The sequence below is a fragment of the Meles meles genome, chromosome 16, assembly GCF_922984935.1.
Source record: "Meles meles chromosome 16, mMelMel3.1 paternal haplotype, whole genome shotgun sequence".
NCBI classification, from domain to species: domain Eukaryota; kingdom Metazoa; phylum Chordata; class Mammalia; order Carnivora; family Mustelidae; genus Meles; species Meles meles.
Window position 1 is genome coordinate 44069632 of NC_060081.1, and position 18084 is coordinate 44087715.

At 36.5% G+C, this 18084-nt stretch overlaps 1 protein-coding gene across 6 annotated transcripts in view; it reads right to left on the reverse strand.

Moving 5' to 3' along the window:
• Nucleotides 1-18084, reverse strand: part of NDUFAF5 (NADH:ubiquinone oxidoreductase complex assembly factor 5) — a 29514-nt gene that overhangs the window by 9793 nt on the left and 1637 nt on the right. For 5 of the 6 annotated variants that reach the window (XR_006815313.1, XR_006815311.1, XR_006815310.1 and 2 more), the window contains exons 2-7: nt 16845-16885; nt 12689-12752; nt 9306-9353; nt 8115-8218; nt 6491-6530; nt 3710-3907 (exon numbers count right to left, since the gene is read on the reverse strand). Coding sequence is in view for 2 of the 6 variants with exons in the window: in XM_045980999.1 (XP_045836955.1) it covers nt 3710-3907; nt 6491-6530; nt 8115-8218; nt 9306-9353; nt 12689-12752; nt 16845-16885 (495 nt within the window). In the remaining 4 variants the exon portion in view is untranslated. The remainder of the gene's footprint in view (nt 1-3709; nt 3908-6490; nt 6531-8114; nt 8219-9305; nt 9354-12688; nt 12753-16844; nt 16886-18084) is intronic. The other variant, XM_045981001.1, reaches the window with a different exon arrangement.

Sequence of the window (18084 nt, forward strand, 5' to 3'; positions counted from 1 at the left end):
GGTTCTGGGATCGAGCCCTATTATCGTGCTCCCTGCTCAGTGGGGAGTCTGTTTCTCCTTTCCCTCTGCTCCTCTCTCTGTCAAATAAATAAATAAAATCTTAGACAAAAAATATGCTATTAACTAAAAAGAAACCTAAGAGTACTTAAAGGGAAAAAAGCAACTAAGTATATATATTGTTGCAAATATATGTTTAAATGACATAACTGTATAGCAGTTTATAATGAAAAATTGTTCTGAAAGGATATACACACAACAATGGTCATCTTCGGGGCAAGGGTCCAGGTATCAGAAGTCAGGAGGAGGAGACTTCTTTTACTTTAGACCTGCTCTGTTTATCTCATTTTATCTATACATTTTTAAAAAATTTATTTTCTTGTTAACACATGCATGACAATGTTGTATGTGCACCTTTTAATAAGACCATCTCTGGGTAGTCACTTTCTTTTAAAATTTCTTTTCTTGTTAACATATGCATGACAATGTTGTATGTGCACTTTTTAATAAGACCATCCCTGGGTAGTCACTTCTCTATGTTTTTCTACCTTAGGAAACTATTTTTTAATAAGAAATCCTAAGATCAGGGCACCTGGGTGGCTCAGTGGGTTAAAACCTGCCTTTAGCTCAGGTCATGATCATAGGATTGAGTCCTGTATCTGGCTCTCTGCTCAGCGGGGAGCCTGCTTCCTCCTCTCTGCCTGTCTCTCTGCCTACTTGTGATGTGTCAAATAAATTTAAAAAAAAATCTTTAAAAAAAGAAATCATAAGATTAAAAACAAAATTCCTTCCAGCCTGAAACGTAACCATTAAGCAAGATCCGTCAAAAACAATCTTTCAGTGAAACTAAAAGCACTACCTCCATCTCAATCCAAAGAATACTACAATTGCTTTGTCAAAGTCCTTATTCAAATTAAGATGGACCATATCTGCTGTTTCCTCCTAAATATTAGTCTGGCAACTCTATTCTAAAAGGAAATGAGCCTCATTCAGAATGCCTAACTCTGAAAATAATTCACTATGAAAGTCACATAAACGTAAACAGGCAAATCTTGAATTCATGTTAAAAATAAAAATCCAGGGCAGTATAAAAATGATATACCTAATGTTGTATGTGCCATAAACCTGTGTAATGGATTTTATTAGCTGTTTGGGATGAGATTTTTTAGACAATGAACTATGATATAATGTTAATACAACATATTAGAGACAGTGTATATGTACCAAGGAACAAATCTGTATAAATTTATTATTAAATTTGCAACTCTCTTAATTTTTATAAACCACAAAGAAGATTCCACACCAATATTTTTGTATTATCTTATTGTTTGAGTTACTCAGCTCATTTTTTTAGAGAAGAATATAGAAGGTATTTCAATAGACCTCACAACTAACAGAAATGTAGTATTTTAAGAGCTATGTTAGGTTAAACATTTTTAGTAGAAAATTTTAAAATTTTATTTATCTATGGAGCATGTGTGTGCTAGTCAGGTAGGGCAGGGGAGAGAATCTCAAGCAGACTGCACTGAGCACAGACACCAATATGGGACTCAATCTCACAACCCCAAGATCCTGAACCTGAGCCAACATCAAGTTGAACGCTTAACTGACGGAGCCACCAGGGCTCCAGGAGAAATTTTTCTAAAATGCACAGTCCACTTTACAACATAGAAAACTGCAAGAAGGCACACCTTTGGGGGTCCACAAAGTCAAAAGTTAAAACTATTCTTTTTTTTTCCCCCAAAACTGTTCTTAAAATAATATTAAGATGCTATTTGGCTTTTTCACCGCTCAATCTCTCATGAGTACAACGGATTTGTCATAAGTTACATGACATATGATACTTTAATAGACAGTCTTATGACTGCAGAAGAAGGATGAGAATTTAGCACTTTTATTATGTCATACATTTGAGAAATTTGTAAAAATGTAAAGCAATGACATTCTTCTAAATTTTTCTTTTAGAAAATAGTTTCTTTCATAGGTTTTTTAATGTTAACACACAATAGGTACACTACTGTTAGTTTTAAACGTATTAGTAAATACTAAAATTCAGTTTTAATTTCTAATTTCGTTAATATTGATAGATATAACCCACATAACCAAAGATCTCTAAGGTCCCAATAATTTTAAGTGTGTAGCATGGTCCTAAAAGCAAAATTTTGAGAACTGTTGCTGAAAGGAGAGAGCTAAGATTTGGGGGATTAAAGACAAATAACAAATTGCCACTTTATATGTACAGTTTAATGTTTACAAAATATGTTTGTGTTATTGCTGATATAATTAAAAAGTGTTGAAAAATACACAGTGATCCCTCTTGTACAACTGCCTGTGCTTGCCAGTGTTTGCTTTAATTACAAAGCAGAACCCTCACATAAGGCCGAGCTTTCCCCTTTCCAGCTGCCAACAGCTGACTGTTGTCTGCTGACTCAGGCCATTAGCAGTTTACAAAAGACACAGCTGTGAAATCTTGAGGGTTGCTATCATTTCCTAGCCTACAGTCTCCTCCCTTCTTGAGGCCCCTTTCCAACTTCAGAGACCCTAGTGTTCTATGGTTTATGCCCTGTGCTTTCTACCCAAACAAGGAAGGACAGGACAACCTTTTCTTGGTTGATCGATTTTATGAAATACATTCACACTGAATCTCCTTAAATGGTTATTTCAGTCTTAAGCCTATCATCAATGAGAATCTTTCTTCATCAGTAAATTCCTATTTCCTCCAAAACAGAGATGTGTTTAAACCTGAGGGGTTTGGAAATCATAGCAAGTCTACTCAACTGACCTCTGAAGGCAGTAGTAAAATCCTTTAAAGTGACTCTGCTAGTGAAAGGAGCTAGAAGGGGACAACTGTCTCTCCAGATAACTCCCTGTTGGAAGCCTTGGATGGCAAAGTACTAGATGTATGAGGAGGGGGGGAGAGGAAGGCAGGAGCAAATATTAATAGAGCATCTACCATGGTCCAGGTATTTCACATCCTTTATCTTAATTCTAATTGCCACCTGAGGTGAGAAACATTTGAATTTCTTAAAAAAAAAAAAAGAATGCTCAAAGAAGTGAATTAAATCTCCCAAATTTCCCTAGCTAGTAAAGGGACAAGGTAAGGAACCAAATTATGCCTGTCAGACATCTATGCCCCATACCATCACTGTACCATGCTGACTCCATGTTTCTTCTGACAGCCTATAGGTCCTCTTTCCAGATCTCTCTAGCCCTAATGGAGTATAGCCCTCTTTCCTACCGTTTTGTTTTTTTTTTTTCCCCTACCATCTACCGTTGATTTTCTACTGTTGACCAAAAATGCACATACCTTCATTTCTGCCTCATTTCAGTTAAGGGCTGGTGGTCGAGGTAGAGCTGTAAATGCTCCTGCACATCTCCTTTTCTCCATCACCTGAAATGCTGTCTCATATTACGTGTAACTCTGGTTTTAAAGATTCTAATGGAATAGTAAGTCTTGGAAAACAATCTCCTTGTTAACTGAGGTTTGGATTTTTTGAGCTACATTTTCAGACACCAAATACTCAAAGTTTTACTTTCCTACCTTTATCAATCAAGACGTGTTTATACAAACTAAATTTAAAGAGAGAAAAAGTGCAAAAACCTTTCTATGATACCATCAATACCTACATATTTTTACTTTAAAATGAGAAGTTGTTTCTGAACTGTGTGATTAATGGGTTAATGAGAATTAATCAACTCTCTTGATAGTTACCACAGTCAGTGTATTAAAGCCAGCTCTCCCAAGCAGATGTCCTAAGTCACTGACAGCAGTGAAAGGAGAAACATGTGGAGAAAATCCTCCTTCCCTTTCTGTTTCTGCCAACTGTAGTGAACACCGAAGTTCATAGAGTGTGTCACCTCCAAACATTGCACCAATAAATACTCCATCTGGTTTTAAAACGTAATGAATCTGTAATAAATACAAGACAACAAAATTAGTTAAAATTTTATATTAAAAAATGTTAGAAGGATAAAAACGTTAAAAGAACATACATTAAATTAATATTTTACAATTACCACTCTTATTTTGTCAAATAATGAGAAAATAACTAACACCTAAAGCAACCAAATGTCAGAAAAGAACTGCAGTGTAATATTACAAAGATAGGCAATAATTCATTGACAGCATTAATACCTCTAAAATATATTGAATGTTTTCAACTCTTCTAATAATAGACAAACATTACTTTTATAATGAGAAAGTACTGAAAGAAAAAAATTGTAACGTGTGGTAGATTGCAAAAATCACTAACCTCTACTGTGCCCTTTACATGTCACTCCCATCAAACAACTCCATCAGAAAATGAAGCTATTTCCACTCTCCCTGAATCTGGGACAGCCTTGTGACTTGTTGCAGCCAAAAGAATGCAGTGCAAGTGGCAGTGTGCCAGGGTCACACCAAAGTTTGAAATGGCCTTACCTGATTCCCTGTGCTGCCACCATGCTGTGAATAAGCCTGAGCTAGACTGGTGAGGGCTGAGAGGTATGAGGAGCAGAGATCTCTGAGACATCCCAGCTAATGCCACTCTAGAGAGGCCAGCTCTGATCTAGCAACAGATCACAGATACTGGCTTCGTGAACCAAGCCAGACCCAGAAGGATTTCCTAACTAACGCCAACACAAATTCCCACCCAATCCACAAAATCCTGAGCTAAGTAAACTGTTGTTTTAAACTGTTAAGCTGGGGTCGCTTTTTAGCAGAAAAAGCTAATTTATACAGAAATTATTATGATTCACATTAACCCAATCAAACATTAGTTTCCTTTAAGAAGTAACTTATTTTCCAACTTTCAAACAAAAGCAATTTTTAATTGATAACTCAAGCAAAATAGTGGCTATAACGGCTTCCAGAATCACAAATGTTTACTCACTGACTCTCTTAGAACTACCATCTGTAACTAGATTTGATGGACTATTCTCAACAATGAGGAACATTATAGGAAAAGGCAGATTCTGAAGTAAACCCCAAATCGTAGTAGGCTCTCTCATCGAAGTATCCATCTTAAAATTTATATTTAAATTTATGAAGCAATTACAAAACAGTGTATAAGCAAACCAACCGTAACATCTTTGCTTTCTTCCCTTCCACCTCTTTGCTTCCTTCTCTTATCACCAAACTATAATATAGCAGGGACCTAAGATTCAGTCCTCAGCTCTCTGCGGCTTCTTTTACCTCAGAGGGGCTTATCAATTCCCATGGATTTCATAAGGATGACTTCCAATCACTATCTTTAGTGATTGGAAAGTCTGGACATCTTCCCAGAACTCTAAACTCATTTTCATTTGACACAACATTTAATTCTCAAACCCACTCCCCTCTCCAGCTGCTGTTTTTCTGTCAGTTACCATTTTCCATTCCCTTTACCTGATTATTACCATTCTTTCCTCTGTTTTTACTAATTACTCTCCCAGGCATCCAGACTCAAAACTTTAAGGTGAGCTTGGACCCCTCCCTGTCTTTGATCTTCTGATCCAACCAGCCACCAAACTGAATACCCTCTCTTCCTGTTAACTCCTGCCACTGCCACCTAGCTTTAGTTTCTCTCATGTCTGGACCATGGAAACAATCTCTTTAATTGAATCAAAACTTCTGGCATCAGTTTTCCAAGTAGCAAAATGAAGATATCCTACAGAGTTATTTATTTAATGAACATATAAAATGTCACAGCGATTGGCAAACAGTATGTGCTTAACATGTGGTAGTTATCCTGCCTTTTAATCACATCACTTTCCTCTTCAAAATTCTCCAGCAGCTCTGAATTGCATAAAGAATGAACTCAAAATTCCTTAATCTGTTACCCAAGTCTTCCTAAATCTGGTCCCAATATGCCCTATCTCCTAGTACATTAATCTCCCAACAGGCTCTTTTACCTCCCACCTACCTACCCTGTGATTCTGCCTTCCTGCCCCAAATCTGACCTATCCTCAAAGGCCCTGCTCAAGTAATTCCTGCTTCTTAAAGCTTTCCGAGGCCACTCCAAGTCACAGTGATCCCCTTCCCTCTTTTGAACACAATGCTTTTTACTTACTCTTCACCAGTTCACTGATAAATGTCAACCAACAAATATACCTCACACTAATTATAAGGTGCAGGGAAGACACAAATACGAAGAAATAGTATCCTCCCCACACAAAACTTATAGGCAATTAAGAAAAGGGAACCACACAGGAAATGTCTTATATCAATGTGATGTCAATATTATTTTGGCCAAGTTATTTTGTATGACTTTTCATAAATATTTGAAACATCTCCATAATTAGACTTCTTGAATTCCTAGACAAGGGAGTCACTCAATGTACTTCTTAGTATGCCACAGGGCACCAATTATATCTAGCCCATAGAAGATAATAAATATTTGATTTGGTTTCATTTCCAACTGTCAAAAGTATAAAATGGAAAAAATCTGGAAGTTTCCGATAAAAAGCAGAAATATTTAGAAGTTTCTACTAATAAAATAACACAGGCTATTAGAATCAACATTAAGCTTCTTACCTGTTCAAGTGCTCTAGGAAGGTCATTTACCCAGTGTAAACTAGAATATTAATAACATATTGGTTTTAGCTTAATTCATGTAATTAATTGGTATAATTATCACTCCTATAAATAAAAGCCAACAAAAAGATATTAATTTTGAAGTCTAAAGTTGCACAACAAAATTCACTGATTGTTTTCATACAAGTTTTAAAGTAAAAAATATTCCTAGAGGAAAACCTTCCATCACACTAGAAAATGTGACAGTACTATAAATACTACAAAGCATTTTAGAACTTAATTTAGTAAATCTTTAGAACTTAATTTAGTAAATCTCTTGCATTTTATTTTGCCTCTATTCACCCCCTACCAGTGTGTGGTGATATGTGATGGCAAGAATCACAGTCTCTGAGAGTATGCTCATACTTTCCTGACAGAGGTGGCATCCTCTTATACTGACTTCCAGGATAGCACTGAAAACCCATTTCAAGCCATACTATGTTAAGATCACATTTATCTTTCATAATGCTTTCTAATAATTATTAGATACTTTAAAAATGAAGACAGTCATATCACAAGCTTTATCATACACATGGGGAAACTGAAAGCAAAAGAATTAGGTACTTGCAAACAGCAAGCAGAAGAGCTAAAACTCACATTCTTACTCCCCGCCCAGGGCTCTTTCCCTTAGACTAATATTCTCTGTAATGTTTTTCATTTCATGATAGAATGTACTTTTCTAAATTTGCTTAGCATACCTTAAAAAGCATGGAAGAAATTACAAACTCACTGAAGAAAAAGCTAGAGTACGACTCTCCCACTCTGTCTGGGAATGAGGGGTTCCTGGGAGATAGGCCTTTTGGTGCTAACACGGCCAAAGTCTTAGGTGAACCACAGTGACTGGTCACCCTAAAAACTGCTATCAAAAGGGCTGTGCTGACATGCAGAGCATGTTGAATTTTTGTAAGAAAATCTGACTATAAAATGAGATAGAGGAAATAAAGTTACACACAGACTATTAATACTGAGTTGTCTGAGGACAGGATCTCCGTCTGGATTCATTTTTGTATTTCCCCAAAGCATCAAGCTCAGAGCCTCGCATATTACAATCTATTCAATAAATATTTATATGTTTGTGTAATCAATGTGGAGGGACACAGTAGGAAGCACAAATGGGAAAACATAACCTTAAGGACTATAGTTCTGTGATGAAAAACTGAATTTGAAGGAAATACTAGCTTTTCCTTATTGGCCAGGATGAGTTTCTAAGTCTGCTCTAATATTTGAATGCTGGAGCCAGTATACTCTTTCCAAATCCTGCCTCCATCAATATGGACACTAAGTTATGTATACTGGGGAAGAAACTCTTCTATCATAGATGAGCTTTAGTAAATTGAAAAAAAGTTGTGGAGAAAAAAGTTAAGGTACTATATCATATCAACTCCACTAGGGAGCATATAATTCGTAATTCTTTGCCAGAGACATCTTATAGTTTATAAAATAAGAAAACTGGTTTGTGACTTAAAAAAAAAATTATTAAGAATTTACTTCATTATTTTTTCTTTACTCCATAATATTAAAACTGTACATCATAAATTATTCATTTATAACATACATTTTTAAGAAGTACAAATGGATTACCAACCTTAAACTGCTAACCACCAAGTCAAATGTATTTTCTCTGAAGGGAAGGAACTCTTCATCAGCTAAAACACTGACAGTAGGAATTTCCATTTCTAAGATACTTTTCTAGTGGTTAAAAAATAAAAATTCAAAATACATTCATACAGAATCTGTTACTAATGCAATGACTGTTAAATTTAAGTCAATGTCATATTTATTTGGCAGTTTCTATTCCTTCCAAAAAAGAGCCACAAAGAAGCTCAAGAAGTATTTTTTTTTTAATATATCTTTTTTTTTTTTTAATTTATTTGACAGACAGAGATCACAAGTAGGCAGAGAAGCAGGCAGGGAGAGAGGAGGAAGCAGGCTCCCTGCCAAGCAGAGAGCCCAATGCGGGGCTCGATCCCAGGACTCTGGGATCATGACCTGAGCCGAAGGCAGAGGCTTTAACCCACTGAGTCACCCAGGTGCCCCTCTTTTTTTTTTTTTTTTAAGATTATTTATTTATTGGCAGAGAGAGAAAGCATGGTAGGGAGGGAACAGAAGCACAGGGAGCAGGAGAGGGAGAAGCAGGCTTCCTGCTGAGCAGGGAGCCAGAAGCTGGGCTCAGTCCTAAGATCCTTTATTCTTTCTCTCTAATGGCAGTCTGATGCATATCAAAAATTTAAAGATGAACATCAATGAATCCGTAACTTCTACTACTAGGAATTTATTTCTAGGGAGAAAAAGAAATCAAATGTACCAAGTTGCTTTATATAAGGATGTTCTTTACAGTATTGGTTATTAAGAAAACAGAAATATAGCTTTCAATAGAAATTTAGCTAAATAAACCATGGAATACTCTTATATTGGAATACTATTTAGCAATTTAGAAAGGTGGAATTTGGGTGTATATGTATCATTTGTTGATATATGATAGCCTGTGAAAAACATGGCATGTTACCATTATACTACCTGTATAAAATTATATGTTGGGAGACAGTTATACATCTGCAAAGGTGGAGATCAAAATGTCACCCGTGGTTGCCCCTGAATGGTGGAACCAGAGATGATATTTTCTTTCCCCTTTACATTTCCTGTATTGTTTAATTCTTTATATATGTTTTATATAATTAGGAAAAATTAAACTATTTTCATTTTGAAGGAAATAAAAATAAAAAACTAAAAATAAAACCAAGGGATCAGAAATCAAGACTGTTATAAGGGTACCTACCAAAGCATTTTCTGCAATGTCTACTTGGAAGAACTTTCCAACAGTTTCCTGCAATGGAATAAAATTAATCAGGTAAGACAAAACAAATGAAAAGCCACTGACAAAACAAAATAACTGCTGAAATTGCTAAAGGAGAAAGTGGCAATCATAGAGTCATTTTCAGCTTTGTAAGGGTATTTTTCTGCAATAAAACTAGTATGGTAAACTATCAGCTTTAATAACATATATGAAGTTACACAGATTTGAATAAATCAATCATGCCTATATTTAACACGTTTAACTATATTTAAAAAATACACAACATAGGTGTGAGTAATCAACCTCTTCAGTTCATGCCACTGGATTAAAGCTTATGCTGAGAGTTGATCTCCACTCCTGGGCCACAAAAGACCTGGACCTTTCAGTTGTTCATTCAAAGAGTTTACAAAGAGTAAAGAAAGACTTAATAAACACAGACACTTGGAGAGAAGGGGAACTCACTGGTTTCATTTTTCCCTGTTTCATCTCTCCTTTCTTTCTTCCAAGAGCCCTGCGCCATTTCTTTCCCAGAATAACACTTTCCACTATGCTCTTTTCTCCAGGATTCTGCTGCCCCCATCATCATCTCCATCAATCTTCCATCTTTGTCTTCTGTGTCTCCTTCCCTTACCTTGAAACAGGCATAAGCCCCTCAATCTCTCCTCACCTCTACCTTCTAGTTGTTCTGTTTGCAATCTACAACTCCAATTCTCAATGTTTTTCTCCTCAATTCTTCATAACGTATTCCGACTTTCACTGCTCTAACAATACTATTTACAAAGATTGTTAACAATCTAATCAACTACAACAGCATATCTGCTCTCAGTCCTACTTTACTTGACCTCTTTGAAGTCCAGCACTGTTGGTGGTCTCCTAGAAACTTTTTCAGTACTTTCTACTCTGCTTCCCCTCCTTCTGATCCTTTCCACTTCATGCACACCCCCTTCTTAAAGAACTTTCTTGTCCACAACTTGGAAAGGGTACCCTGTTATTGCCTGGTCACTGCTAACTAGTCAAGTGCAACTCGTGTGCAGATGAATGTTTAACTACAGGCCTCAAAAAAACAAACAAACAAACAAAAAAAAACAAGGTCCCCTGAGTTGTAGCGTTTGCCAGTTTCCATGGTGTAATTCCTCTTCATTCTCCCACCCCCAGAAACAATTGTGAACGGTTCTTTTCTTTTCTTTTTTTTAAAGATTTTAATTTATTTGATAGAGATTAAAAGTAGTCAGAGAGGCAGGCAGAGAGAGAGGAGGAAGCAGGCTCCCTGCTGAGCAGAGAGCCCAATGTGGGGCTCGATCCCAGGACCCTGAGATCATGACCTGAGCCGAAGGCAGAGGCTTTAACCCACTGAGCCACCCACGCACCCCAGTGAACGGTTCTTTTCTATATGCTTCTCAAGTAAGCTTATATTCCCATGGCTTCAATTATCACCTCTGACAGGCTTCCAAATAAGAATAGCCTCCACGTAATCTTGTCTCACTTTATACTCTTGCTAACCTTTGGAGATAGGTATTACTGCTCACATTTTACAGCAACTGAGGTCTGGAGAAGTTGGGTAACTGGTCCAACGGTATATAGTCAGTAAGTGGTAGAGCAGAATTTGAAATCCCTATCTGTCCAAGTTCAAGTCAGTGGTCTTAACCTCAACACCCCAATTCCAGTTCTGCATTTTCGACTACCTGTCAGACATTAACGCTAAAAATAGTCCACTGTTACCTCAAACGTAACATATTTAAAATGGGAAATTCCCGGGCTCCTTGATCCACTACATCCCCTGACTTTTTCCAGTCACTGAAGTAGTAACTTCAAAGTTATCTTGCATTTATTCATGCCATATTAACTTAACAAATCTTCACTGTGTATTCCAGGTATTGAGAATTTAGCAGTGACCATAAATGAGCAAGACTATGGCATTTATATTCCAGTAAGAAAAGAAAGACACCAATTAAACAAACATATATCAGATGCCGATATATAAGTGGAAATAAGCTATGGAAACAAGTTAGGCAAATACCCAGTGGCGAGTTGGGACCCTATTTTATTGAATAGTCAGGAAAGGAATCTTTGATGAAGAGTCATTTGAGCAAAGACCTGAAACAGGTAAGGAAGTAAGCCACCCAGAGAACAACAAGTATAATGCAAAGCTCTGGCCAATTTGAGAGACAGAGAGAAGGTTAGGGTTGCTGAAAAGTAAGGAATGAGGGGAAGGACATAAGGCCAGATAAATGTTAGGGGAGCCAGATCACTGAGGGTCTTATGGATTAAGAATCTGGATTATTAGTGAATTAGAGGAGAAGCCAACAGTTCTGAGCAGAGGGCTGGCAATGAAATGACTTGTGCTTTAAAAGAATTACTTTGCTGTGAGAATGGACTGTTGAGGGCAACGGTAGAAGCAGGGAGGCCAGTAAGGAGGCTACTGCAGTATAGACCAATATAATAATAAAAGTAGCAGGAAGTGGTAGTTACGGATATATTTTGAAATCCAAGTAATATTTATTGATGGATTCAATGTGGGAGGTGAGGACACAAGAGGCATCAATGAACAAGTTTTTTGGCCTGAGCAACTAGAAAAATAGATTTGCCCTGTCCATGACAACAGTGTTTTGGGAGCTTCTCACACCATACTCCTCTACCAGCCTGGCCCAAGTGTATGTTTTTTTTTGAAGTAGATTGAATATAGAAAGCCCACTGTAATCTGGTGTCCAAAACAGTGTCATATATACAGGAGCTAAAATGATAAATGAATGTCTTTATTGTCTGAATTAGAAAAGGCAAAATAAAATGGTGTAAGCCTTAAAAAAGATACTTATATACAATCACATAGAAACATTTCTAATTAAATGATAAAATTAGTATTTTTCTCAGATAAAAGATTAGCTTGATCATATTTTCCAAATGAATGTCGATCTGATTTTACTTGAAGTATCAAAAACATTTGCACAAAATGAGAATGAAGAGCAACACATCTTATACAGATTTAAAGAAATTTTAAGTAGGAATCACTGTATAAAACAGATTGAAAAAAATAACCACTTTAAGAAAAAAATACTTAAGAGGATACACAAAACAACCATTGGTTCACCATTTTTTAAAAATTTAGTGATTTTGATAAAATCTAAATATGAAGGGCACTTGGGTGGCTCAGTGGGTTAAGCCTCTGCCTTCGGCCCAGGTCATGATCCCAGGATCCTGGGACTGAGCCCCACATCGGGCTCTCTGCCTGCCTCTCTGCCTACTTGTGATCTCTATCAAATAAATTAAAAAAAAAATCTAAATATGATACAAACTGAACTAAAGAAGACTTTCTTTAAAAACAGTCAATTTTATTTCTTAAGGTAAATTAAGTCACTGAATACATATACCTTATTCAAATGTTGTGCTATGTATCCTCTTCCACAACCAACATCCAAAGCAAGGGAAAAATTTCTAAAAAATAGACACAGAAGTTATATTTTGTCTGTAATAACACAGTCTAGAACAATTACTAAAAACTGATTTTTCTTAAGTAAAAACATTTTAATGAACACAACTTTCAAAAAGTTACACCATCTGCCTTTTCTGCCTCACCTTATAAGCTGTTTCTACCAGAGAACATATTGAAGGAATATATAGAATATATATATATATATATATATGTCTATCTGTTCCAGACTTTCACAGGACCTCACTGTCAACTGGCTTTCCATGAGGTTGCTCCATGATGTGGATTCAAAGAACAAATTTAGTGGGGATTTTTTAATTTAATTACACAAATAAAGAATGAAAAGAAGCTAACATAAATTAACATGAAAATATCAGCGTAGCTGTCAGGAACTTAATGATCCCTTTTTCTCAAATTTTCGAGGCAGCAGATAACTTAAAAATCATCATGTAAAATACCATGAAATACTAATATGTTAAACTAAAAACAAAACAAAACGCCAACTAAATAGTAGCTAACTTTTACTAAAATCATAGCAGGTTCAAAGCAATATGCTAAGTGTTCAAAGTAAGTCAACCCAAGGTCACTCAACTAATAAACAGTAATCAGAACTTGAATTCAGTTAGTCAGAATCCTGAACCAGAATTTTTTTTATTAACATATAATGTATTATTAGCCCCAGGGGTACAGATCTGTCAATCATCAGTCTTACACAATCCACAACACTCATTATAGCACATACCCTCCCCAATGTCCATAACCCAGCCACCCTATCCCTCCCTGCCCACCCCCCAGCAATCCTAGTTTGTTTCCTGAGATTAAGAGTCTCTTATGGTTTGTCTCTCTCCCTGTTCCATCTTGTTTCATTTTTTCCCTCCCTATCTCCCACAACTAACTCCCTGTCTCTCAAATTCTTCATATCAGAGAGAACATACAATAGTTGTCTTTCTCTGATTGATTTATTTAACTCAGCATAATACCCTCTAGTTCCATCCATGTTGTTGCAAATGACAGGATTTCGGGTTTTTTGACGGCTGCATAGTATTCCATTGTGTATATATATGCCACATCTTCTTTATCCATTCATCTGTTGATGTACATCTAGGTTCTTTCCATAGTTTGGCTATTGTGGACATTGCTGCTATAAACATTCGGGTGCACAGACCCTTTGGATCACTACATTTGTATCTTTAGGGTAAATACCCAGTGGTGCGATTGCTGGGTCATAGGGTAGCTCTATTTTCAACTTTTTGAGGAACCTCCATACTGTTTTCCAGAGTGGCTGCACCAGCTTGCAATCCCACCAAGAGTGTAGGAGGGCTCCCCTTTCTCTGCATCCTCAACAACATCTGTTGTTTCCTGACTTGTTAATTTTAGCTATTCTGACTGGTTTGAGGTGGTATCTCATTGTGCTGAACGAGAATTATTTTCCATACTACATTGCCTCGTCTAAGTATATGTCATACAAAACCAGTTCACACATCTAATTGTAAGCCAATTTCATTGACAAGAAAACTTAAAAGTTTTATCCACTAATAACATTTTTTCTACTGGAACCAAAATTGGGAGTCCTTTTTCAATTTCCATTAAAAACTTATATCAAAAATATAGAACACCAGAGAATGGTGGTGAGAAAGAACCATTTATTTACATAATGCCCTCTATCTTGATTGTGAACACAGGCAGCATGACATGATAAAAGTATACAAGCTTTGGGATCAGAAAGACAAGATTTAGATTACAGGCCCCATGACCATGGACAAGTGATTTAATCTTACTGAATGCTTCCCCATCTATAAGATGAAAAAGTTACTACCTCCCTCAAGAGAATTTTATGAAATGGTGCATTTAAAGTATCTAGCACAGTACAAATGCTCAACAAAAGTTGGTTATGAGTTATTATTATCACAGATTATAACAGTTTTAAAAAAAGATTTATTTATCCATGAGAGAGAGTGCATGCCCATATGCACATGGTGGGGGGACAGGAGGATGCAGATTCCCCACTGAGCAGGGAGCCTAATCACAGGACCCTGGGATCATGACCTGAGCCAAAGGCAGACGCTTAACCAGCTGAGCCACCCAGGAGCCTCCAGTATATAAAAGTAATTAAATGGACTTCAGATACCACAAAGAGGACACTTAATAATCTGTGGGGTTAAGTTTTTTAAGAATCAACAAAAGATCAGTGTGGACAATATAAACTATACTTTGTAACAATAGAATGTTAGTGCAAGGGCATTTACACTGCTATTTTTTTTTAGACTATATTTTTAATAATTTAGTTCTAAAGAGTTAATGTTAGTTTAAAACATGCTTTCAGCCACAATCACAAGTCTCTCTGTAGATCTATGTTTTGCTCAGTACTATGACATAAAAAGACTGCAAAATCCACACTAATTTGGAAAATTTATTTCATTTTTAATCAATGGCCTAAAATCCAGGCAAATGACTGCAGTACAGAGAACTAGCTATTTGTTTCAGATCCTTAAAATAATGGAACTAATAAAACAGATGAAATGGGGGTGATTATCTGTAACAATGAAGCATTTTTTACCACATGAAATTAATTCATCCCTAAACTCTTTTAAGTAGCAAGAATATCTCTAAAAAATGACTTGAGTTTTTGATTTAAATTTTTAAAAATTCCCCTTTTTAAAAACAAATGTAATAAATTCATCCCATGTTGGTCTAATTTAATGGATGTCTTTAAAAAAAAAAGCACAAAAAAGTGATTTGCTAACATCATAGAACAATTCTACAGTAAAGACATTATTGAACTATTATTTATGTGGTTCCTGCCACACATCTATAAACTTGAATGTGTAAAATTTTTGTTATGCCTAATACAGAGCAATGAATTCACCAAGGTTTTTTTTTTTAATTTTTTTTTTTTTTTAATTTGACAGAGAAAGATCACAAGTAGGCAGAGAGGCAGGCAGAGAGAGAGAGAAGAGGAAGCAATCTCCCCGCCAAGCAGAGAGCCTGATGTGGGACTCGATCCCAGGACCCCGAGACCATGACCTGAGCTGAAGGCAGAGGCTTAACCCACTGAGCCACCCAGGCACCCACGGTTTTAATACTTCATCAAAGTGTTCTCAAATCTGCCACTACATAATTGTCATAGAAACCTACTGCCATTAACAATACTTAAGATAAAATGGCCAAAGTCTCATATAACCCGAGTGGGGAATGAATCTGGGTAGATTCTCTCCTTCACTTAGTCAAAGATTCTGTTGTTAACTGTAGTTAAATTTTTAAAGCTAGGTTTATTAAATCTTAAAAATTCACAGGTGGTCATTTTTATCTTCATTTTTGGAGCAACGTTTTCATTACTGGCTTTTAGCCAAATGAAACTGAATCAGTCATTCAAGCTCATAAAGAAGCTATGAGTTGTGCTTCTATACCTTTTTTTTTTTTCTTTTGGCAACAAGGGGAAAACAAAGAACGCTTGTTCTCCAGACATAAAAAAGGAGCGATCTGGGGCGCCCGGGTGGCTCAGTGGGTTAAAGCCTCTGCCTTTCGCTCAGGTCATGATCCCAGGGTCCTGGGATCGAGCCCCGCATCGGGCTCTCTGCTTGGCAGGGAGCCTGCTTCCTCCTCTCTCTCTCTCTGCCTGCCTCTCTCCCTACTTGTGATCTCTATCTGTCAAATAAATAAATAAAATCTAAAAAAAAAAAAAAAAAAAGGGAGCGATCTGGGGTGCCTGGGTGGCTCAGTCAGTTAAGCATTTGCATTTGGAACAGGTCATGATCTCAGGGTCTTGGAATCAAGCCCCACATCAGTCTCCCTGATCAGTTGGGAGTCTGCTTCTCCCTTTCCCTCTGCTCCTGCTTTCTCTCTTACTCTCTCTCCCAAATTAAAAAAAAAAAAAAAAAAGAAAGAAAAGGGGAGAGACTTAAAGAGTGATTAAAATCACTAATCCTTGTAATAAATTCCTTCAGATTCTGCCATTCAAGACATTAAGCTCTCAACATTCAATCTCTTTTTTTTTCTTTAAAGATTAACCCACTGAGCCACCCAGGCGCCCCTCAACATTCAATCTCTTGACTCTTAAGTCAAGTTAATTGCATTTTATTATGATAATAATCACTTACCTGGCTATGTCATACACACGGTCTGCGATCCGACTTCCAACCTGAAGGATTACAAGCAGCAATGATGTATACAATTTGAATAGGTTTAACAAAGGAGCAACACTTTTTCAGTATTCAATAATCCACAGGTTACTTATGTTTCTACATATTTTTAAGTACTTCTCACTATCCCGTTTTCAATTTGATCACAAATCATATAAATCTGACCATAAATTATAAACACAATAAATTATACTATCCCAGGAAACAAACTGAAGTGAATTACTTCAGAAGTCCATTTAATGAATCCAAGACTAAATATCCATGAATATGTATGTATACGTTGGCCTTTACATTCTATGTTCTATGTAAGATTATAAGGATAAGAAGCAACAGGAGCATAACAGATACATTATTGTCCACAGATATTAGCATGAAGTATATGAAAGTGAAAAAATATTGTTAACTAGGGTTTATTACAGATTAATGTATAAATGATCACTTAAAAACTCTATTGAAGACTCATAGGAAATTCTGTGAAACTACTAAACAAGTAAACAACTTTTCCAAGGAACATGTGCAAATTAGAAAGTCAGTCAGATCTGAAGAAACTGCACTTCATGCTATTCTTCCTAGTCCCATCCCACTCTAAAAGAGGCCATAAGGAAAGTGTTTCCTTTTGCTAGGCTAGCTTCATCTGTCAGGAATAAAGATGTGAGAATCCAGGATTCTTCACATTCCACTATTCCTTCATAAACACCCCAGAGTTTCTATTAGGACTTGGAAGTTCAGAACATATGTGTATTTGCTTTGGGGGGAAAGAAGGGGAAGGGAAAGAGGTATACCAGAAATCTTTCCCTGGAGGAGCCTACTTTGTATATCATTATTATGAATAACTTGTTTATTACAAAAAGAACGTTCATATACTTCACCTCATTTATTCTAGTCCTACAGATCGATAAGGCCTCAGTCTACACACTTTGCTTGGAGAAGAGTCGTTAGAAATATACATCTTCTAAGTACATGTCATTTTAAGCGCTAAGAACCAACATAGTCTATCATCTGGTCAGGCCAAACTTGCACAGAGTTCTGTCCAAAGGAGCTCAAAACTGTTTCTTGCTTTGGCTTTTAAGAGTTCACTACACTTAACATCAATTTGATTCATTCCCAAGGAAACATTTACTTAGGCCTGAAGTTGGTGCTGTGTGTCCAGAGAGAACAAACCCTCAGTTTCTAGTCCACTTGGGCAGAGAAAGAGGTC